General features: G+C 35.0%; 2 protein-coding genes across 2 annotated transcripts; both read left to right on the top strand.

Moving 5' to 3' along the window:
• The first annotated feature begins 9264 nt into the window (after positions 1-9264).
• Positions 9265-10464, top strand: LOC146912038 (F-box/kelch-repeat protein At3g23880-like). Its single transcript, XM_085717991.1, has one exon. The coding sequence runs from the start codon at positions 9265-9267 to the stop codon at positions 10462-10464; it is 1200 nt and encodes a 399-aa protein (XP_085574117.1).
• Positions 10465-19304: 8840 nt separating this feature from the next.
• LOC146912037 (F-box/kelch-repeat protein At3g23880-like) lies at positions 19305-20749 on the top strand. The gene has a single exon (XM_085718731.1). It carries the CDS (start codon positions 19402-19404, stop codon positions 20524-20526), a length of 1125 nt encoding a protein of 374 aa, XP_085574857.1. The 5' UTR covers positions 19305-19401; the 3' UTR covers positions 20527-20749.
• Positions 20750-23691: the final 2942 nt, after the last annotated feature.

Below are 23691 nucleotides of genomic sequence, written 5' to 3'. Positions count from 1 at the left end.
GTATAGATGAATCGAATGACCTAGTCATTTCTCTAAAATTATTTCAAAACCAATTTTATTTTTCAGTTATTTATTTATCATTGCAACCAAAATCAATTTGCCTAATGCAACCACCTTATTTACATACATCTTGAATATTAATGAAATTGCCAAGTAAAGATTAGAACAGTCCCTGTGGATACGAATTATTTATTACTTCGATATTTATTAGTACACTTGCTAATTTATTATCAAGTTTTTGGCGCCGTTGCCGGGGACTGTTGAATTATTTCAGCTTGGAAATTTCGTTACTGTTTAGGATTTCTGTCATTTACATTTTTTGTCTATATATTAAAAAATTGAAAAAATATATATTATGATTTATGCTCTTCATATCTCATTGTACTTTGCTGCTAAAAAGTTTATCTAAGTTTTGCAGCTATGATAGACAGGTTAGTAGACAGGTTACACCTTTATGACACAGAGGAGATTGTTACGTTGGAGTATGAAAAACATTTGCTTTCTTGGAAGATAGAACAACGGGAGAATCAAATCTCAAGATTAAATGCGAGATGTGATCATGAGGCGAATCATCAGGGTACAGATTGCGAAGGGCTGAAAGAGCTTATCAACATCGATTACAATACTCAGCTTCAAAATATTTTAGATGATTTCTTGATATTAAATCAAGTTTCATTTGAGAAATTTGAAGTTCAGTGTGGTGATCTTGTTGGGAAAGCGAATGAATGTGAGAAGCAGCTGGTTGAGATGGAGACTGAGTGTCATGTTGTGGTGGAAGAAAATCCACAAATGAGGAGTGTTGGTCTCTACCTGAAGTCTCAACCAATGGGGTTGAAAGAAATCATTTCTTTGCAAAGGTATATCTATTCTTCTTTATGGTGGGAGAGCTCAAATGCTGAAAGTCTAGCAGTTGGATCATGGGAGCATTTGCTTCTTTGTATGAAGTTCATGGAATTCCTACCAAGAAAAAGGAAGAAAAAAGATGATATATTCTTTCTTTCATATTTGCCACCCTAACAGTGGCTGAGGCGTCAAGCTTAATGACGTAAAAGAAAGCGCTTGGTGGGAGGCAACCCATCCTTTATTTTTTTAATGTTTTTTATTTTGTAGGTATTTTTATTCAGTAAAAAAAATGAAGAAAAAAAAAGTGAAAAGATGGACAAAAAAAAAATCAAAGTCCACATCAGTTCTTATTTTTTTTTTTTCAATAACTTGTCAGATGTCAGTCGTGTCAGTTTAATTCCCTTTTTCAGTAACTTTAATTGTTTGCTTGTTTATTATTAATGAATTTTCTTGTTTCTTGACTTTTTCCAGTTTAGTAACAATTGCTTATTCAAGTGGTATTTCAAAAAGTTCATAAGGAGGTAGTGACTTGAAATTCAAAGGAGAAGTGGACGACAGTTAAAGATAGGTAGTCACAACTCCCAGAAATCTAAACTGTAAGGTTCATGGCCAAATTTTATTTTTTTTTTCAATTTACTAATATAGAGTGTTCCATGCTTTTACATTTCTAGAACTTGCATTGTTTCTTTACTGTCGATTGATTTTTGTCATTAGCACACTGAGGCAAAAGTGCTTGGTCCTGTGAGCCTTTTTGAAGCCTACTCTGATTTTAATTGTTATATTTTATCCTTTTCTTAGCCAAATTGAGCCGGTAGGTTTAGAACTTTTTGTTCGGTGACAAACTGCATTACAAGCTTAGATATTTTTAGGACTTGTCCCATATTGTTTTTTCTGAGTTAGGCATTGTAGAATGTTGCTAAATAATAAGTTTGGGGTTGCTATTGGAATTTGCAACTAACTAAGTTTGGGGTGGGGGTACTAGAGAACAAAGAAAGAACATTATCATGAAAAATACACACAAAAATGGTGTATCAAAAAAAAAAAATGAAAAAGGGACAAAACACTGAAAATCCGAGTAACTTTAAACTCGATTGTCCCAATAGTTACAAGTGTTCTCTACTACCTTTACAAGAATTGTTGTTCCAAAGGTGAATGATGGATTGAATTTGTGCTTTAATTTCCGTAGGAGTGCCTAACTCAAATGTTGTGTAGCCTACTTATCCAAATATTATCCCACCTTCACCTAAGCCCCGTTATAACCCTTTAAGACCTCAAAGTGTGCATTGACATTGATTTTGATTGACGTTTAGAAACTTTTCAAGCGTATGGTAATATGTAGATTGCATGTCGACTGTGTGTGAACCCCTTTCATATTTTTGCGTGGAGTTGTGAATTGGTGGATGCGTACAAGTCAAACTAGCTCATCTTTAGCTAGTAAGGTGTTGAACTTTTGGGTACTATCGCTTGATTAGGTAATTGTTATTTTACTGTCATTTTTCATTTAACAAGTTTGTTCCTTGAGGGCAAGTAACGGTTCAAGTTTGGGGTTGTGATGACAATCCGTCATTCCATATTTTCAGAGTCTTTTTAGTGAAGTTTTTAGTCTATTTTATTAGTTTAGTATTTAATTTGGAGTCAATTTAAATAAATTGTCATTTTCTAATTTATTGAGTCAAGCAGTGTATTAGTGTCTATTATTATTATTATTATGGTCAATGACCAAATGAAATAAGGAAGGTGTCACATACCTTAGAGGCTAACGAGAGTCAAAAGAAACATGAGGAGGGATGGATCATTGGATAAATTGAAAGAAATTGGTGTACACTAGGTTGATCTATTAATTAGATGGAGGTGTGAATACAAAAGCCAGTGGGCCAAAGATAAAAGCAAACGTGGGTTTATACCAAAAAAGAAGTGAATCAGGTCATGGGATATGAGCATCACGGTTCGGCAAACTATGTATATAAGGAGGGGAGCAGCCTTCACGTTTTGGGTATTCAGGTTTTGGAAAGAAACGCTTTTGGTGACTCATTCACGCAACACGAGAAGAAGAAAAAAGGCTTGCACATGGAGATGAAAACGAAGAACAACACCGATTGAAAGAAAATTGAGGAGCAACGTCGACAACGACATAACTCTATCGGTTTATTTTCTTTACTATGTTGTTTATATATTTGATCATGTCTAGCTAATTTCTATTGATTAGGTCAAGAGATGATTCTGTACTAGCTCATGTAATGTAACCTGAAACTCTTACGTTTATGAATGTCAATCTAGTTTATTCAGTATATTTTGTTCTTAATGCTCTTATGATTCTGACCCAATATAATTGTTCTAAGAGAATATATGACTACTGACACTAGCGTGTATCTCGGAAATTAATATTTATGCTGTTCTATCTAACGGACAATCTAGGGATGGAGCGTTTTTAGATAGTGATAATTGAATTAACGGACTCAATAGCCTTTTATGATTATAGGTTCACCTAAGGAATTTGGGAATTGTGATTAGATGAGAGGACTTAGGATCAAGGGATTGACCTAAGTTAATTTGTTAATTCGTCGTTGACTTTGTGACATTCGTATGCTTAAGAAACAGGTTACTAATGAGTGATGTATAGATGAATCGAATGACCTAGTCATTTCTCTAAAATTATTTCAAAACCAATTTTATTTTTCAGTTATTTATTTATCATTGCAACCAAAATCAATTTGCCTAATGCAACCACCTTATTTACATACATCTTGAATATTAATGAAATTGCCAAGTAAAGATTAGAACAGTCCCTGTGGATACGAATTATTTATTACTTCGATATTTATTAGTACACTTGCTAATTTATTATCACCTTTTCGTGGGAACCAAAGGATTAAGACAAAAAAAACTCATCTTATAACCTAGTATAGACTTCATACTTGAATAATATGAGATCCAACTCCTCCAGCACGTCCAAGAACAAGTAGAGATTTACCGGAAGAAAACTCAACTCTTTCAAGTCATTGATAAGCAGTTATTATTGCTAAAGGGATGCTAGCAGCTTCAACAAAACTCAAATTTGATAGTTTGTGAGAATTTTTCTTCCTCTGACAAAGAACCAACATGTCATTCTATCATTATATTTGTAACTTTAATTTTGATACTTTGTTGGTGTTTTATAGTGTCAAAAATTACAATCAATCATATGTATGTGTTTAGAAGTAATTATCATTTAAGTAGACATTTTTCATGATCTACCGATTAAAATTGATTGACAGTGTAATTTTTTTTTTAAATGACTAAAAACTAAGAACATATTTTATAGGACTAAAAAAATTATATATTTATTGGGACCAAATTTCATTTTTAGATCATAATAGGTAATTGAAATCTTACTGGTAAAGGAGAGTCAATCCTTGAAATGACCAAGAGCCCTCTTAATATCAACAGGAATAAGGGCTGCATCCACAATCTTGATGAGCACTTTATCTTCCTTGGTGTGAGGTGTAGGTACATTTGGATTAAACTTTAAAACATCTTCTATGTTACCATATTGAGAATAAACCCAAGCTTTAGTATGTGATGGAATACTAGGTGTGGTTGCCATGATCACTTTCCTATTTAGGGTTTTAAAAGAAAAAGAGATAAAAGATTAATTAGAGGTAATATAGATTGGATGAGACTTTGTAAGTTGAACTTTGTCTTGTTGACTGTTGTGTAATGATGCCAATCAATTTTAGCTATTATTTATAGATAGGATGAGTAGTATATACTTTTTGGGTTATTATGATGTTGCACGAAGTTTCCTCTGTCGTTTAGTAATGACTAATCTTCATCGGAAAACTTGTGGGACACACAAGATGAGTTCTTCCTTTCCAATCGGATTTTTCCCATATGCAATAGTAAGGAATCAAGCCCCTAACCACATGCTTAAAGGGGGATGGGATGAGTAGTATATTACAATGCACGAATCATTATAATCTATGTTCATTTCACAATAATAAGACTTCATTATTCCCTTTTTGTGGAAAAAGATTATGAGATCTTGTTTGAAAGAGTCCTCTTGAGATGCAGATGAATTGCTTAATTTTCTTTATTTCTCTTCTACCTTAACACTGGTAAAGAAACATAGATTGCAATTTCATGCCACTCAATGCACAGCTCACATAGTTTACTTCCACATGTATGAATGTTATATCTATAAAACTTGAATTTGGTATTTGCTTTAAACTTTGAACTCCGAATTAATCACTAGTATAAACTTCATTATCAAGAAGTTTTGAAACCTTTGGAGCAACAATGTTATCTTTAGAATTAACATTTGGTTTCAAATCAACCAAAACTTCAACAATGTTTGATTTCAATTTGATGGAAGCTTCAACAATGTTTGATTTCAATTTGACTGAAGCTTCAACAATAAAAGGTTTAAACTCACTGAAAGTATCAAGAATTTTTGGTTTTGACTCAATAGAATTCTAAACCGCATGTTCAGCCACCATAAATATAAATAAATAAATAACAAAACATAGACAAAAAAACTAAATTATAAAATAAAAAAATCAACCCAGTTGGGTTGGCTTGGACTTTGGAGTGTGCTCCTCCTCAAGGTCTCAGGTTCGATTATCTCTGATACCAATTTAGGTTGGACTAATTAACTTATTGAAACTCTCTCATACCAATTTAGGTTGGACTAATTTAGCTTCTTGAAAAAAAACATAAATGTAAATGGGTTAAAAAATGCAATACATGTTTCTTGATGTCAAATGAGTGTATAAACACTTTAGCAATCTTTCTTTGACACACTTTTTGCAACAACAAAAAAATTAACTTTTGGAAAGGATGGAACGGGTATTACAGGTGTGATAGAGAAATGTAGTACTAATACAAGTGAACTTTGTCAGATATATCATAACTCTGCAACAACTCATCGTAACTCCTGTTCATGAGGGAACGACTTCTAAGTCCCGTTATGCAACGAATGAAAGTTAACTAACGTTGAAGATATTTTCAAAAACTTGATGTGTTTGTGAGCCATCCTAGGTAGGGGTGGCAAAACGGGTCTGACCCGCCGGGTCGGCCCGTTTGGCCCGCTATTTTTGGCGGGCTGAGTTGAAGTTTTGAATTCGCTTTCTATGGTTGGCTCGACTCGTCTCGTCTCGTTAAAATACGGGGTGGGCACGGGGCGGGGCGGGCCAACCCGCTTAACTCTTTGGAAACGGGACTGGCATGGGGCGTGGCGGGGAGGCATGCTTAACTCGTGTTTCAATTTGTTATTTTGAGTCTTATTTTATGTTTCTGGATTTATTTTGGTTGTTAGATATATTTTAAGACTTATTTTATGCTTTTAGATTTATCTTGGTTGTTGAGTTTATTTATTTTGAGACTTATTTTATAATTTGGTTGTTAGATTTATTTTATGATTTGTTTTATGTTGCGCATTTACCTTATTTTGCTGTTAGTTATGATGTTGAATTCGATAATTATCTTGTTTTTCACAAATTTACTCGCTACATATTCTTTTATATTTTTTTACGATAAAAGCAACATAGTTTTTTTGTAACAATTAATTGTAAAAAAAAAATTATAAAAAAGTTTTTGTTTGGCGGGCCGGTCCGCCAACTCGCAAGCCCGCCACTAAACGGGACGGGGTGAGATTTTGGACTCGGTCACAAAATTTGATTCGACTCGTCTCGTCTCGTTTTTAGCGGGCTTAGACGGGGCGGACCTAAATGGGGCGGGCCGGCCCGCTTTGCCATCCCTAATCCTAGGTGTGTACAGAGCAATTTTTAAAAAATTCTTTGGCTGATTCTCTGGGTGATGTGTGTTATAAAAAATTCAACCCAAAATCTATGTCCATGTATTTATAATATTAATAACAATATTTCCATTGTAGTGGAATATTTCTTATATTAGTGGGAGTTAATTTTTTTAATTAGAATGGAAAATAATATTATTAAAGAATAAAATAGTAAATAAAATAATTTAAATCAACGGAAAAAAATAGGTAATGAAAAAGGCAGCTCAAACTCATGTATTTTAAGTAGAGCTGTCAAAACGGGTCGGGCCTGCCAGGCCGGGGCGTAAAAGCACGAAAAAAGCCGGGCTTGAACATAAAAAATTAGGCCCGTTTAAAACCGAGCCTTTTTAGCCCGAGCCCGTCGCGGACTAGCCCGACCAGGCCGCGGGTAGCCCGTTTATTTTATAATTATTTTTTATTATTATAATTTATAATTTCCTACGGCCCAGTCCACCATCAGGTTCAGAAAAAAAGAAAGGAAAAAAAGTCACTGTTGAGATTAACTTGATGTAGGCTTTGTACACTGAGGTGAAAAGCATACTTTATTTTATCAGTCCTTAATTAGTAGATTGGTGTATATGATGATGGAAAAGCTAAAGATCAATCATCTCAAAACCAATTTTATTGGCTTTAATTTTTAGGGAAAATTGCACTCACCTCCCTCGAGGTTTCATTGAATATCACAAACACCCCCTCTAGTTTTAAACTCGGCACTCACCTCCCTTAATTAACTTTCCAATTGACATAGACCACCCTCTTTTGTTAACGCCGTTTGACTCTGTTAAATAGAACATGCTACTCACCTGGGGCACTCTACATTGAAGGCATGTTACTCTTTTCCTGCAATTTCTTCATTTCGCATGGCAAATCAAATATTTTCTACCATTTCATAAGCACGATGTGATTAATCTAACAGTGCTTCTCATCATTTCATTACTTATTTGATTTGATGGTTATCAAAAGCTTAACATATATCACCGAAGTAATTGGGATTTTGGAAAGAAGCATGCAGGTGAGAGTGATAAAATAAAGGTTGATGTGAGAAAAAGCCTCAAATCAAATTTGTATCCATATTAGAGTTTAACATTGGAAACTTGCCATGTCGATGTGTTAAAATATAATGAATTCGTTAAAAATGTAAGTTGAGGGAATAAGGTTGTGAATCGGCACCTAGTGGTTTCTTGCTCTTTGCAAATTAATTTGGGAGTTTCTTGATTTTTCAATCCCTAATTTTCATCATTAATCCTAGCGGGAAAATCACATAACTGAGAAATATTTAACATTACTAACTGTGTTAACCCTTTGAGGGAGGTGAATGTTGAGTTTAAAACTAGAGGGGGTGTTTGTGATATTCAATGAAACCTTAAGGGAGGTTAGTGCAATTTCCCCTAATTTTTATTAATGGAAAAAATAATGGCTTTTATAAATAAATATTTCGTCTTTAGACTACGAATAAAATTGATATTGAAAGTTAAAATATGGTTGCCGAAAACTAATGATGGTATGTTAGCAGAGTGAAATCTCAGCAAATAAGTTCCTTATTGTTACTATTTCTTATTGTTACTATTTCAAATTTATAAGTAGTCATTGAAGCACTTTCAATGGTTTCTAAACTCATGAGATATGACCAATTAGGTTCATGAATTTGCTGGACATTGATAAATTTGATATTTTTCTTGATTTTTTTGATAAATTTATTTAATTTGCATTTTTATTTGTCTATTTTAATATGTAATATTTGGCACATGACAAATTAACATTGGTAATTTGGAAAGTTTAGCATTGATTGGTATTTTTTAGTGTAATTTTTTTATTAAAAACTTAAAGTTATAACCGGGCTGGCCGGAAAGCCCGAAGCCCGCAAAGGGCCGGGCTTGGGCAAATATTTTTGAGCCCGTTTATCTTCTGGGCCTTTTTGGCCCGACCCGCCAAAGCCCAAGCCCGTCATGGGCCGGCCCGACGCGGGCCGGGTAGCCCATTTTGACAGCTTTAATTTTAAGCCTATTTTCTTTATACATAGTACTAGCAGAAAAATGGGCTTTCACGTTATGGTCAACGATATTTTCTTTATAGTACTGGCGTGTAAATTATCAACAATACTTTATAGAAATTTGGGGTGTAAATTACAAACGACGTTTTATATAAATGTTTTGATATATATAGATTAAAATTATAAGTATAGACTTTTTTTATAGTAATATAAGTATAAATATTTGTAACTTTCAAATGTAACAAACTCAACAAACCATATTTATCTTTTTCAATGACAACAATAATAAAACAAATATAACAAAAGTTTTTATCTTTTTTAATTACACTAACAATATAACATTATTATATGAAAATTTGTTTAAGAGTATAATTGGAATAACAAAAAAGTTAGCCCAAAATCCCCAATTTTTTTATATTTAGCATAGATTATAGGAAAACATACTAATATTTTTAGGGAATCGTTTCTAATATTTTTGGATATCATTAGATATTTTGGAGGATTCATACTCCAAAAACATATTCAGCTCCCCAATCTTTCAAAAAAATAATCAGCTCCGGAAGTCTAGTATTGAAATCACTCTCCTCGTGAAGTCATCTTACCCTAACCCTAACCCTATTTAGTTGTTTTTTACGGATACTCGCTAGGTTTAACAACCATGTTGAATACCAAAAGAAATCAAAACTCGTCAGACACCCTCGGCATGTTTGCTCTGTTATCGCTTGATCTGGTGTTAGAAATCCTGTACAGGCTCTCTGTGAAGTCACTATTGACACTCAAATGTGTCTGCAAGCTCTTGAATTCAATTATTTCTGATCCCAACTTCGCCAAAGATCACCTTCGCTTGTCACGGACCCGCCATTACCACCTTGCCGTCCTATGCGGAAGGGGTTTCTTTTCAGAAAAGGAGTTCCTTCTCTTTAATTACCGACTTCCATCTGTTTTTGACAACTCAAGAATTAGCAACACCATCAGCCCGGAGACAATGCTCAAATTCCCTCTAAACCGTTCTAATTCTAAAATTCGTACTGTCATAATAAGCGACTCTTGCAATGGCATCATTTGTTTCAAAACTGTCGACCACAATCATAACCATGTTGATCTGGTAGTATGGAACCCTTGTACTAGGAAATTCAAGATATTGCCACCTTTGGAAAATCTACCAAAGGATACATTACAAACTGGTTACAGCATCGGGTATGATAGTTCTATTGATAATTACAAAGTAGTTGCTGCTACATGCCATCGATTTGATATAACTAACGGTTTTGTCAAAACTCAAGTTAGGGTTCATACTTTAGGTACTAATTTCTGGAAAAGGATCCCAGACTTCCCTTATGAAATCATGTATGGAGCATATTGGTGTCGTGGGATATTTGTAAGTGGCACCATTAATTGGGCCATACGAGTACGAAGAGATAAAACAAAACACTCTTCATGGGTTATTCTCTCTCTTGATTTAAGAAAAGATTTTTATCAAGAGATTTCGCTGCCTGATAATGCTCCTATGTTTAACTTGAGCTTGGGGGTTTCCAATGATTGCTTATGCATCCTTGCTCAAAACGAAACTATTTTGGATGGTTGGGTTATGAATGAATATGGAAATAAAGAATCATGGACTAAATTATTCACCGTTCCATTCATGAAATTTCTTCGATATAATGGCGTCCAGGGCGATATGCTTTGCATTTCTGAGGAGAATGACCAAGTTTTGATAGATATTAAACAGAAGGTATATGCTTATAATTACAAGAATGGTATTGTAGAGACTCCTAATATTCAAGGCCTCCCTTCTACTCCGTTACTCTTTAATAAGTTCACCTCTACTGTCTACGTTGAGAGCCTTGTATCACCATGACTTACATGCTTTGCTATGTTGGCTCTCGAATATTTTACTCATGTGTTTTCGTTTGTTATGTCATTTATAGATTCTTTGTTAATTCATGATCAATATGATATTAACTCTTTATTTTGCTATTTGGATGATACGTTACTCAGTTTCTGTTAAATTATGCAATTAATCCTTAATTTGCCTACCTGAATGTGAGGATGATGTTATATGCTTTAATATTGAACAACTGAAGAGAATTTGAGATGTTTCAGATGTTGCACTCCTGCATGTTTTAAGCTATTGTTAAATCTTAGCATTGAATGTTACGTTTCCGGTTGCTCTAAGTTTTGGGCTTGTGAACTTGTCAAAGAATGTGAAAGGTAATTATTTATTTTAGCAACAGAGTTTGCTAATGATAAATCTTCATGATGTGGGTTTTATTTTTGTGATGGTTTGATGATAGTTTTAAATGTGCCACTGATTATTGTGGAAGTAACTCGGTCACTATTTTCTTAATTTATTTTTATCTTGCTTATGACGCACAAGGACTCATCGCGTAATAACATGAAATATTCGGTATTTGGTTTCCGTTTCTTTTGCTTCTTTTCTGCTTGTGCTCTACTTCTGATACTGATACTGATACCTTTGCTTCTATATGTTCTGCTTCTGGTTCTTGTACTTCTGCTTTGCTTCTACTTTCTAGTCTGCTTATGCTTCTCCTTATATTGACACCTTGTATCATAGATTTGTTTCTTTATTTATGTTTTAAACACACAAGTAGAAAAATTACTTTCCATTTTAGCTATACCTTTCTTCTATGTCCTATCCCTTCGTCATTATTTGTGTTCACAAAATTGTGGCGATCCACACTCTCAATGGTAGTTCCTATGATGTACTTAGAATCAAGTCCTCAATCAATGTGTCAAACAAGACATGCTGGTAATCGATGATATTTGGTTAAACCGATCCCTGCCTTTAAACATACAATTATCTGAAAAAATGCTACTCTTCTTCAATTGTTCCCCTCGCATCTTGGTTTCTCCTCTTACCTGCACTTCTAGTGTTTGTCATTGTTAAAATTCAAGTTATGTTGACACAATCGGATTGTTCTGTAGAGGATTCCTTTCCTGGAATCCTTTTGCAGCAACCTATGTAAGGTACAAAAGAAAATCGAAATAGAAAACCATCACAAAGTCCATGCCAAAGAAAGAGAAATTTTACTGAAATCAAGCACTTGCTTACTTGCATTCTTCTGTGCGCGCGCATACGTGCACACACCTATTTACAAATGTTAAGTCAACAAATATATTAGTAGACAAAGAATTCAACACGAAAGTTACGGATTTTGGATCTCTTGATTGGCTAACACAGGACTCAGTCATATGTCACAAAAAGCAATAGAGTTTATATCAAGACTGTTTATGTGATTTATTACAAAAAGCAAAGTACTGTCACATGTCCTATACTTTAGCCAAAACAGAACATAAACCATAAAGGTAAATATAAAAAATAACAAACATATCTCTTAAGTGATTTATTACTACATAATCACACATACACACTATGCCTGATTAATCAAGCTCGTGGAATGGGATGTACATATATTTTCCCAATAGCTCTATTAGTATTGAGATAGGAAAATGCTTCCACTGTCTAAGAAAATGGAAAAGGACTGTTAGGGTCCAGTATTGGCTTCACTTTGCCATTCTCCAAGTAAGGTTGCAATTTATGTAACAGTGCTCCATCTGAAGTGAGTAAGAAAGGGATAGCTGGCGGTGTTCCCGGTTGCAATATTGTTGCAACTTTTCATCCTTCTTTAACAGCCTTCATTGCCTTCTCACTATCACCTGTTTTTGGAATAAAAAATTAAATAAGTATCACATGTACTGCTCATTTTATTGATTATGAGATATATGTATATAAGAGATAAGAGATAAGAAATAATAGATTATATAAAGCCGCACAAAAAAAATGTATTACATAAACAAACTTATATATTGAATAATGGATTAATGGAGGAGTTATCCAATTATTTTTTAAAATTACAACAATTTTTAGTTAGATTTTACTTATGTCTTATCTTCTAGTTGAACTTTGGATCATTGGAACTCCCTTTCTTTAGAAACCGGAAGATTAAGACTAAAGAAGTTCATATTTTAGTACCAATATATAAAGTATCTCTAATCGAAGAATTCAAAGGTGAATAAAAAGGGATCAAATTCCCCTAGGACCTCCAAGTAGAGGTAAATTCAAGTTAATTAATTTCGATCATACTCCGATCTTATCCAATTTTCATAATATTAATTTTCTTTTTGGGTTTTGTAATTTTAATAACTTTAGACACTTTAAACTTTTGTTTTATGATAATTCTTTTGTTGAAGTTTTTATGATTTGATTGGATAATTTATGTCGTTTGAAACAAGTTTATTTTTGGTTACAACGTTTGAAACAAGTTTATGAACTTATATAGTACATCCCCACAAATTGAAGTATGATGACGCTAGGTCACACATTGTTTTATTGTACTCTTTTTGTACATTTTGAGCTGAGTTCACGTGATTTTGCAAGTATTTGAGGCTGCAAAGAACAGATTTCAAGTGTCCAAAGATAGGAGAAATTGTGCCACGATTTATGAGCTTTGGAGCACGATTTTGGACAAGTTTTGAGAGTTTTTCATTAGTAAAAAATTGTAGCCCAATCGTATGAAATCATGCTACAGTTTTGGGAGTGTATGGTTTGGATCTGTTTTAATGATCAAATCATGCCACAATCTATTACGATCGGAGCACGATTTTTGCCTGGCATAATTTTTTTTCTATAAAAGCTAGATTTGTTTCCAAAGGAAGGGTTCGGATTTTTGGAGTATTATTGAGCATAGAAAGCGCCAAGGAGCTGAAGAACGGTACTGGATCTCAAACCAACGTATGTTCAATCATTTTCTATGTTGTAATTTGCTAATTAGTTATTATGAGTAGGTAAACTATAGATTGATTAAGCCAAAGATGAATCTGTTGTAATTTGTGATCATGTTATTTGCCTAAAACTCTCTTTTATATCAATGGAACCTAGTCTTTATTCAGAATTGTTTGAGTTTAATGATTTTCATATAATTGTGCATGACTATTAACCTTAGCGTCGTAGTTATATGAATTGATCTTGGATATTAATTGACTACTAACCCTAGCTTTTAAACCTGAACTAATAATGCTGATTAACTTTACATATGAAACTAGAGATAGGAAGTTGGCAGTTATGACAATAGGATTAACGAACTAGAACTTTGCTTCCGAAATTATTCAATCGACTTAAAGAGATTAAGAGGTGATAGTTTAGGAAAGGGTTTTGAGTCAAGAGATTGATCAAAACTATTAAGTTAATCTATCGTAAAGCTAGGTTAACATCGAGAGAAAAGAGAAGGTAAACCATTCACATTGCACAACAGAGGATTCAAAGGCTTGATTATCCGTTTAATCTAATTATCAAACACTTTTTTTTTTTTTTGAGGGAAAGGTGCTTATAGCATTTCATTAATAATCAAAGTTTCAATACAATTGGGTATATGAAAATAAATAGCGGGACTAGCGAGAAATGTGGCTTCTCTTGCAAGAGTATGAGCCACCACATTAGCTTGTCGCCTAACAAACTCCACCCTAGAGTTGGTAAACTTGGACAAAAGCAAAGACCGGGAGGCTGTGATGATATTTCCAACTTCAGTTATATCTTCCCGACCCGAATAAAGAGCGTCTTTTGTGGTTTTAGAGTCGACTTCAAAATCAATGTTATCAAGGTGCATATCGCTAGCCCATTGAAGCGCATGGTAAAGGCCCAAAGCTTCCCCAACGTCCACCGGATAAACACCGATAAAGTTAATTGTTCTAGCCAACACAAAAACTCCCCCTTCATCACGTATGCAAATACCAATTCCTGTTTTGTTCCGGTGACTAGAGAACTCCGCGTCAACATTACATTTCATACGTCCATGCTCAGGAGGCTGCCATCGCAGCTGGGCAGCAGCTGGCACATCGTTTGCAGCAGTACTAGCAGCTGCTAGTTGAAAACCAGCATGAGCAACAACTGGTACAGCAGGGGCAGCAGCTGTTACAGAAGGAGCAGCAGCTGTTACAGCAGAAGGAGCAGTGTTAACAGCTGCTATATGCGTACCAGCAGAGGCTGCAGTCAAGTTTACAGCAGCAAGGCCATTCGCAAGCGTCCACTCGTCAGTCAGGGACCGCGCTCTTTCCACAACTGTTACACAAGTCTCCGTAATGTCTTCCCACACCTTTATGTTTCTATGCTTCCAAAGGCTCCAAAAAATTGCAGCCATCCGTTGAGAAAGCGAAACGGATAAAGATTGTAACAAAGCAAAAATAGCCTCAATGGCCGAAGGCAACGATGTCACCGCACCTTGAACCTCTCGCCATAAACCTGCCATAGACCAGACCTGAACAGCAAAAGAGCACTCAAAAAATACATGAACTAGATCCTCATGATTAGAATCACAACTTACACACTGAGTGGTACACTGAACACCTTTATCCAACAACCGAACACGAGTTGGTAAACAGCCCCGACACATGCGCCAAATCAAATTTTTAACTTTCGGGGGGGTTTTAAGTCTCCAAATTCCATTCCAATATCCCGGTTTATGAAGGTGGGACAAATCTACTAACTCACTGACACATAAGCAGTACGCACTACGCACAGAATAACGCCCGTTCTTCTCGGCCTTCCAGATAAGAGTATCATGTTGAACCTGCTCAAAAAGAGGAGTGTTAAGGATTTTAGAAGCTAAATCCTCGCTAAAAACTTGTCGGACAACAGGAACATTCCACCGTTTAAAGTATGGATCTATGAGATTATTTATCGAGGCGTGACTCACAAAAGTAGCTCCAGGTATGTTACTTGGGATAGATTCGCCATTGAGCAGCCACGGCTCATTTAAAATAGGAATATGGTCTCCGTTGCCAATACTCCAACGCGCTCCTCCTCGAACGATGAAACGTGCCCGGAGGATACTACGCCACACGTAGCTCGGATTATGACCAATAATAGCCGTGAGGTAGGAAGTGTTGGGGAAATAACATGCCTTAAAAATGCGAGACACAAGGGAATCTGGTTCTGTCTGAAACTTCCAGCCTTGCTTACCCAACATAGCTAATTATCAAACACTTTTATTTACATTGTTATAAGCTTATGAAACTAAACGAACTGTCTTGGGAAACCCTTAATTTCATACAACCTTTATGATAATGAAGTTGTTGAGTAGAAGTTAACAACAGTCCTCATGGATACGAATTTAATTATTACTTCGATAGTTTAGTACACTTGCTAAAAGTCTATCAAAGTATATTGATATACTCATTGCCTAAATCAATCAAACAACAATCGTTTTTATTAAATAAACAGTTATATGACGACTATTATATTTTACGAAATATCATTTCATAAGAAAAAAAAACATTGTTTCATTAATGTTTTTAAGAATCACACTAATTTGTTTTTTAATTTTCATAAAAAATAATCAATATTCATTATTATGAGTAATAAAAAATTTAAAAATTAAATTTTATTTCGCCGTTACTTGATAAATAAAATTTAGTTATTTCGCCGTTACTTGTAAATGATAGAAACTATTTTATTTTATTTAAAAATAAACATTTACTTTTTAGTTTAAAGATCGGGTGTATCTTTTTTTTAAGCCAAAATAAAAATTAAATTGAAAAGACTAGGAAGTACCTGACCCAATAAACCACGAAAACAGCTTGTAACTGGTAATACAACAATTCAGTATATTCATGGTATAAAAAGAAAACAGCTATAAATAATAATCACTTCCACGGACAGTCTAGTGAACTCACGTATGGGCATGAAACCGAATTGCAAAAAAAAAATGTAGAGTGAGCATTCAGAGCATCTAAATAGGCGAATGAATCGTTTGCCGACACAAACGAGACCTAGCGAACCCACGTATGGGCGTGAAACTGAATTGCAAAAAAAAATGTAGAGTGAGCATTTAGAGTATCTAAATAGGCGAATGAATCGTCTGCCGACACAAGCGATCCAAGTTCCAACAATAAGAACCTAGTACCGCAACACATAAAGTCTTTAACGTACGATAAGCGACTAGTACCATCGACACGGAGCATCTACGCACAGGCGAATAATTATTGTTGAACCCATATTACGGGACACAACAACTAAACACCGCAGGATGACCAGAACCAAAGAACCCAATCTCAATTCCAGGAAAATCCATTTTCAAGATTTTCAAACAGCAAGTTGAGACAGAATCACGTAAACCACCACCCATATCTTCATCTTCCCCGAAACAGAACAGCTGCACAAAAAGGGAAACAAAGAGCAACATAAACCCACAAAAACAAACAACAATACAAATAAATATAGAACCCACCCTTCGACGCAGAGGAGACGACGAATCTGGAATAGAACCTTTAAAACACGACCCCTATAGTCGAGCTTCAACGAACCAGAAGACCGGAAGCACAACATAAGCCTTGTAGTTGAATGGCGGCGAAGAGAAGAACGCCGACAGAAAACTATTGAGGTTGTGCATGTAAGATTGGCTGCCGGAAGAGAAAAGGTATAAAACAAGGTCTGCCGGCGAGAGGCTAAACCACTGTTGTACACAAGCAAGACGGCGTCGCACCACCAACAACAAGGCAACATCTTGTAAGAGAAGTTTGGATGAGAGGGAGAGAAAGGAGATATGAGATTGAAGGTTGTTTGTTGTATCAGAACACATAAATTTTAAAGTGTACCATATAATCCAGAGTAGTGCTAAATAGTGCGAAGATTTCTCTCGCACATAGCGCACGAATAAGTAACTTAACGTGCTAACTACATTACTTAAAGGCTAAATTTCATTAAAAAAAATGGTCAAAATATAATATTTTCATTATGGAATTGGAACCGCCTGCTTGGGTGGCTGCTAGACTGCCACCACCGGTAGCCTTTCTGCAACCTCTTTGTTTTGTCGCCGCCATCGGTACCGTCGCCGCCGTTGATAGTCGTCATTGCTTTCACAGAAGAGCCTTATGGATTGGTTGTTGCAATAATTTTCCGCCTAATAGTTGCGGTTATCAGTCACTGTGGTTACTTACTACCACTACAACCACTGCAGTGTAAAGACTATAAATACCTCTGCTATGTTTATTTTTGTCTGATTCTGCAGCACTGTTTTCAATTAGTGGAGAGGCAAAATTTGCATAGTGAATAGTGAGCGGTGGTAACATCAGCACAATATAGCACCCACGACTTATTTCAAGGATAAGTTGTCATTTTGGCTGAATGAGAAAGAGAGATATCGGACTGTCCTTAATGCTACAGCTCCTTCGCGTGGATTGTGCGACAATTATTTTCGCACACTTAAGTATTATCCTATAATCCAGCACCCATCTGACCGGTTTATTTTTTATAAAAAAAAAAAAAGGAATAAATAAATATTGTGATAGGAAGATATGATGTTTGAGATTAGTTTGACTTTGATGGTAATAGACCCTTTGACTTTGAAAATTAAACAAAGACATATTTATAGTGACCCACAAAAATATTTAGAGTCATAACTAATGGATTTGATTTAAGAGGAAAACTATTTGAGGGTTATTTTTGTATATTAAAAATAGGCTATACCCAAAAAAATTATTAGATGTTGTAATTTTAATTTTTTTGACAAAAGGTGTTGCAATTTTTGTTTTTGTTTTGAATAGTCTAATTTTATTAAATATGAGGTGGTTGTAAGTAGGGGTGGGAATGAGCCGGGCCGAGCCGGGCTTTGGTTAAATAGGCCAGGCCTAGTTGAAAAAAATAAAGCCTAAGTCTTGGCCTTTTACCTATCAAAGGCTTTATTTTAAGCCTGACATGGCCTTTTTAAAAGCATGGTTTGGCCTATTAGCATGTCTAAAAGCCTAGTTTATGTTACAAATTTCAAACAGAGTTTGTTCATCAATTTTTTTCCTTTCAATTTGTGCAACATAATTAATATAGAGTTAAACATTAATTAGATACAAATTTAACTAATAGAACACAATTGTAAAATTTATAGATGGAAAGAAACTCAAGAATAATAATGTCTGATAACAGCAAGGATTTCAAACTTAATCTAATAACCATACTTGACCTTAGGCATTTCAGTAGCAAGTTTTAACAGTTCATAGAAATAAAATAACCATACGAGTCTTAAATGACAACTTAACAAGCTTCCAAGCAGTACGAAACTGAAAACAAAATCAATAATTCGACAAAAAAAAAAGCAAAAAAATCTTCAATCTGATAAGAAAATGCATAAAGTCTGAGAATTTGAAGGATCATTAATTCTTTTTGATATATATAAATATAAATAAATATGGAAAAATGTGATATACTCATATACGGACCGGCCTGATAGGCTTGATAGGCATTTTTATAAGCATAAGTCTGGCTTGATTAAATTAATAGGCTTTTTAAAAAGCTCAAGCTTGACTCATTTATTAAACGAGCTAGGTCGAGCCGAAATTTTAGTAGGTCGAGCAATAGGCCCCTGACGGGGGCCTGACCTATTCCCACCCCCTAGTTGTAAGTCAAATGCCACAATTGAAATAGAAGAAGACGTTTCTTCAACCCAAATAATGTTTGTAAAATGCTTAAAAGTAATCTTTACTAGAAAATGAACACTTGATCGTATAGATAGTATTTTTTTTATCTTACCATTCTATATCTTGAATATCCTTCAAATATTTTACTTTTGATTTTCCTTAAAAATATAATAAAACCACTACACGTGGTAGTTTCTTAAGCCCAATGCGTTCATATTGAAATCACTCTCCTCGTGAAATCTTCTGACCCTAACCCTAACCCTATTTAGTTTTTTTTTCACAGGTACTCACAAGGTTTAACAACGATGTTGAATACTTCATTCATCAGCTGTTGACTACAGAAAGAAATCAAAACTCGTCAGACACCCTCGGCATGTTTGCTCTGTTATCACTTGATCTGGTGTTAGAAATCTTTCACAGGCTCCCTGTGAAATCACTATTGACACTCAAGTGTGTCTGCAAGCTCTTGAATTCAATTATTTCTGATCCCAACTTCACAAAAGGTCACCTTCGCTTGTCACGGACCCGCCATTACCACCTTGCCGTCCTATGCCCAAGCCGTTTAACGGAGTACCTTCTCTTTGATTCCCGACTTCCATTTGTTTTTGACAACTTAAGAATTAACAACACCATCATCCCGGAGACAATACTCAAATTCCCTCTAAACTCTTCTAACCTTCATGTTCTCATCATTGACTCTTGCGATGGCATCATCTTTTTCGACACATTTGACTGCAAGGAACATCAAAATCTCGTAGCATGGAACCCTTATATTAGGAAATTCAAGATATTGCCACCTTTGGAGAAACTACCATATAAAACTGGTTACAGCATCGGGTATGATAGTTCCATTGATAATTACAAAGTACTTGCTGTTACATGCTATCGATCTGATATAACCAACTGTTTTAGCAAAACTGAAGTTAGGGTTCATACTTTAGGTACTAATTTTTGGAAAAGGATCCCAGACTTCCCTTCTGAAATCATGGATGTAGCCGATTGGTGTCATGGGATATTTTTAAGTGGCACCATTAATTGGGCCATACGGCGAGATCAAAGAAAACACTCTTCATGGATTATTCTCTCTCTTGATTTAGAAAAAGAGTCTTACCAAGAGATTTTGCTGCCTGATTATGCTCCTCCGTTTAACTTGAGCTTGGGGGTTTCCAATGATTGCTTATGCGTCCTTGCTCAAAACGGAACTATTTTGGATACATGGGTTATGACGGATTATGGAAGTGAAGATTCTTGGACTAAATTGTTCACTGTTCCATTTGCGAAACTGAACATCCTTGGATATAATGACGTCCGGGCCAATATGCTTTATATTTCTGAGGAGAATGACCAAGTTTTTCTAGAGATTCAAAGGAAGGTATATGCTTATAATTACAAGAATGGTACTGTAAAGATTCATAATATTCAAGGCCTCCCTTCTTCTCCGTTACCCTTTAATGTCCTCAACTCTAATGTCTACGTTGAGAGTCTTGTATCACCATGACTTACATTTTATTGGTTCTATTGTTTGGTGCTGAATTTATAGATTCATGTTAATTCATGATCAATATAATATTAACTCTTTATTTCACTATTTCGATGATACGTTACTCAGGGTCTGTAAGTTTATGGAATTAATCCTTAATTTGACTACCTGAATGTGAGGATGATGTTATATGCTTTATTTTTTGTTTAATAATGAACAACTGAGGAGAATTTGAGATGTTTCAGATGTTGCACGCCTGCATATTTTCAGCTATTGTTAAATCTTAGCATTGAATGTTACGTTTCCGATTGCTCTAAATTTTGGGGTTGTGAACTTGTCAAATAATGTGAAAGGTAATTATTCTTATTATAGCAACAGAGTTTGCTAATGATCAATTTTCATGATGTCCGTTTTATTTTTGTGATGGTTTGATGATAGTTTTAAATGTGCCACTGATTATCGTGGAAGTAACTTGGTCACTGTTTTCTTAATTTATTTTTATCTTGCTCATGAAGCGCAAGGACTCATCGCATAATAACATGAAATATTTGGTTTCTGTCTCTCTTGCTTCTTTTCTGCTACTGCTCTACTTTTGTTCTGCTTCTGCCTCTTCTACTTCTGTTTTGCTTCTATTTTCTATTCTGCATATGCTTCTCTTTATATTAATAACACCTTATATCGTAGATTTTTTTTTTTTTTTTTCAAGTTTAAAACACACAAGAAGAAAAATTAGTTTTCATTTTAGCTATGCCTTTCTTCTGTGTCTTTTCCTTTGTCATTATTTTTGTTCACAAAAGACTTGTCCAAACTGTTCCATATCCTTTGAACACAGAACCAAATTGTGGCGATCCATGCTCTCAATTGTAGTTCCTATGTTGTACTTAGAATCAAGTCCTCAATCCATATGTCACGCAAGACATGCTGGTAGTCAATTATATTTGGTTAAACCAATCACTGTCTTTAAACATACGATCATCTAAAAAAGTGCTGCTCTTCAATTGTTCCCCTCGCATCATGGTTTCGCCACTTAAATACACTCCTTCTAGTATTTGTCATTGTTGAAATTCTGGTCGTATTGAGTGTTGACACAAAGGGATTACTCAATAGATGATTTGTTTGCTGTCTTTGTAATAGAGGACCGTTCCTTTTGGAGCAGCCTGTGTAAGGTACAACAGAAAATCCAAATAGAATCTAACTACCGGGAGAAGCAGACCAAAGAAAGAGAAATTCTGCTGAAATCAAGCACTCGCTTACTTGCATTCTTTTGCACGCCCACGCACACGCGCACACCTATTTACAGATGTTAAATAAACAAATATATTATTGGACAGAATTCAACGCGCATGTTTCGGATTTTGGACTCTCCTGTTTGGCTAATAGAATTCTGATGTCCTATACTTTAGCCAGAACAGAAACATAAACCATAAAGGTAAATATAAAAAACAACAAACATGTCTCGTAAGTGATTTATTACTACACAATCACACAAACAAACTTTCAAAAGCCATGGGAATTGATGTACCTGATTAATCAGCAATAAAATGCTTCCACTCTGTTAGTATTGAGATAGGAAAATGCCTCCACTGTCTGAGGAAATGGAAATGGACTCTTATTTTCCCAATAGCTCTATTAGTATTGAGATAAAGCTCACATTGAAATAAAATGATGCGTGATAAAAAGAATGACGCTCACCCCTACATTTTATTGTCCCTTTATGTGTCTAACTGGTAAAAAAATTCAACTATTACTTTTCTCATCTTAACCTTCTCACACGCCCTATTTTATTTACAAAATTGTCCATGGGGTTTCAAATTATATAATCCGAACACAATTTGAATGTATTCGGATTATTTAATCCGAAATATGCTTCTACATAAATAGCAATCAAAATCTCTCTCATTAAAGTAAAAAATGATAAAACATGTCAAATCAAATCAAAAACATATAAAAATACAACCAAAAATTTTAAAAATCAAATAGAACTAATGCAAAAATTTTCGGATTTTTCTAAAAATATGAAAAAAAAATTAAAAAGGAGTCTAAACGATTGAATTTTGGATTTCGAGGGGCGAAGTCCATAAGAGAGTCTTGATCATTGATTTTTTTTTCCATATTTTCAGGGAAAGTTTTGGAGCAATATGATCAAGGGTGTTTAATGGGTGTTCGGATTCTATAATCCGAAAAAACCAAGGAACACGCCCTATTTTCTGGGGTGTTCAGATTTTTATAATCCTAATTGGTGAAAAACTCATTTTTCCACCCCAAAACAAAGGTAAAACTCAATTTGGATTATCAAATTCGAAAAACACATGGGCATTTTCATAAATAAAAAAAATAAGATGCGCTAGAAATACATGGGGTGGAGAAAGTAATAGTCAAAAATTTCTTCAATGATATCTTAGTGATCCACAAAATTTTCCCACCATTTGGGCCTCTCAGCAACTCTCTTGGAAGAAACCTGCTCTTTACCCAAACAGTAATGCTCATTCCCAAAGTAAATTACCTATTTACCCCTACGCATGTTAACATGCGCAAGTACAAACCTAACGTAACTTAAGTCACGTAGCGTGACTTAACTTACGCTAGTACAAAGTTTCACGTGAGTTAAGCTACGCTACGTGACTTAAGCCACGCGGCTGCTTGTGTACTTCAAAACACGCAACTCAACACACGCAACTTAACTCACGCTAGTACTAAAACTAGCGTGACTTAACTTGCGCTGCTGCTGGTGCACTGCTCGCAACAGAACAGACTGGCAGTGGCACCAAAACAGCAATGGCAGTGGCACTAGCTACTGTTTTGTTCCTTCATTCCCTGTTTACAGTACATGTATTCATTGATTCAACCAAAACTCTTAATTTAGAGAACATGCATTCATTCAACAATAATTTAGAAATGCAATTTTAACGATAAAATGCAAATGTCATAAAGAGGCGCAACCGCGCAAATGTATATATCATACAACCAAAAAGTCGAGAAAATACTACAAATATATCCAAAAAAAAGTCATAAAATGTAGTCCTAACACTACTGGTCCTAAAATGTAGTCCTAACACTACCGGTCCTCCTGTGGACTCCTAGACCTCCTCCTCGGAACCGGATGCTGCTCAAACACACTATAGTCGGTACGGAGGCCCTCCAAAATGCCAAAGAAGAGTGGATTAGTAACCACCTCTGGAATCC

Source organism: Medicago sativa, chromosome 6, assembly GCF_051527215.1.
Source record: "Medicago sativa cultivar Bolivia chromosome 6, Bolivia_mono, whole genome shotgun sequence".
Classification (NCBI taxonomy): domain Eukaryota; kingdom Viridiplantae; phylum Streptophyta; class Magnoliopsida; order Fabales; family Fabaceae; genus Medicago; species Medicago sativa.
Note: the sequence above shows the minus strand (reverse complement) of the source record. Positions and strands in the feature narration are given on the sequence as shown.

What these genes read in the sequence shown, in the direction of transcription:
- LOC146912037 (XM_085718731.1), top strand. Translation starts at nt 19,402, where the DNA reads ATGTTTGCTCTGTTATCACTTGATCTGGTGTTAGAAATCTTTCACAGG.
- LOC146912038 (XM_085717991.1), top strand. Translation starts at nt 9,265, where the DNA reads ATGTTGAATACCAAAAGAAATCAAAACTCGTCAGACACCCTCGGCATG.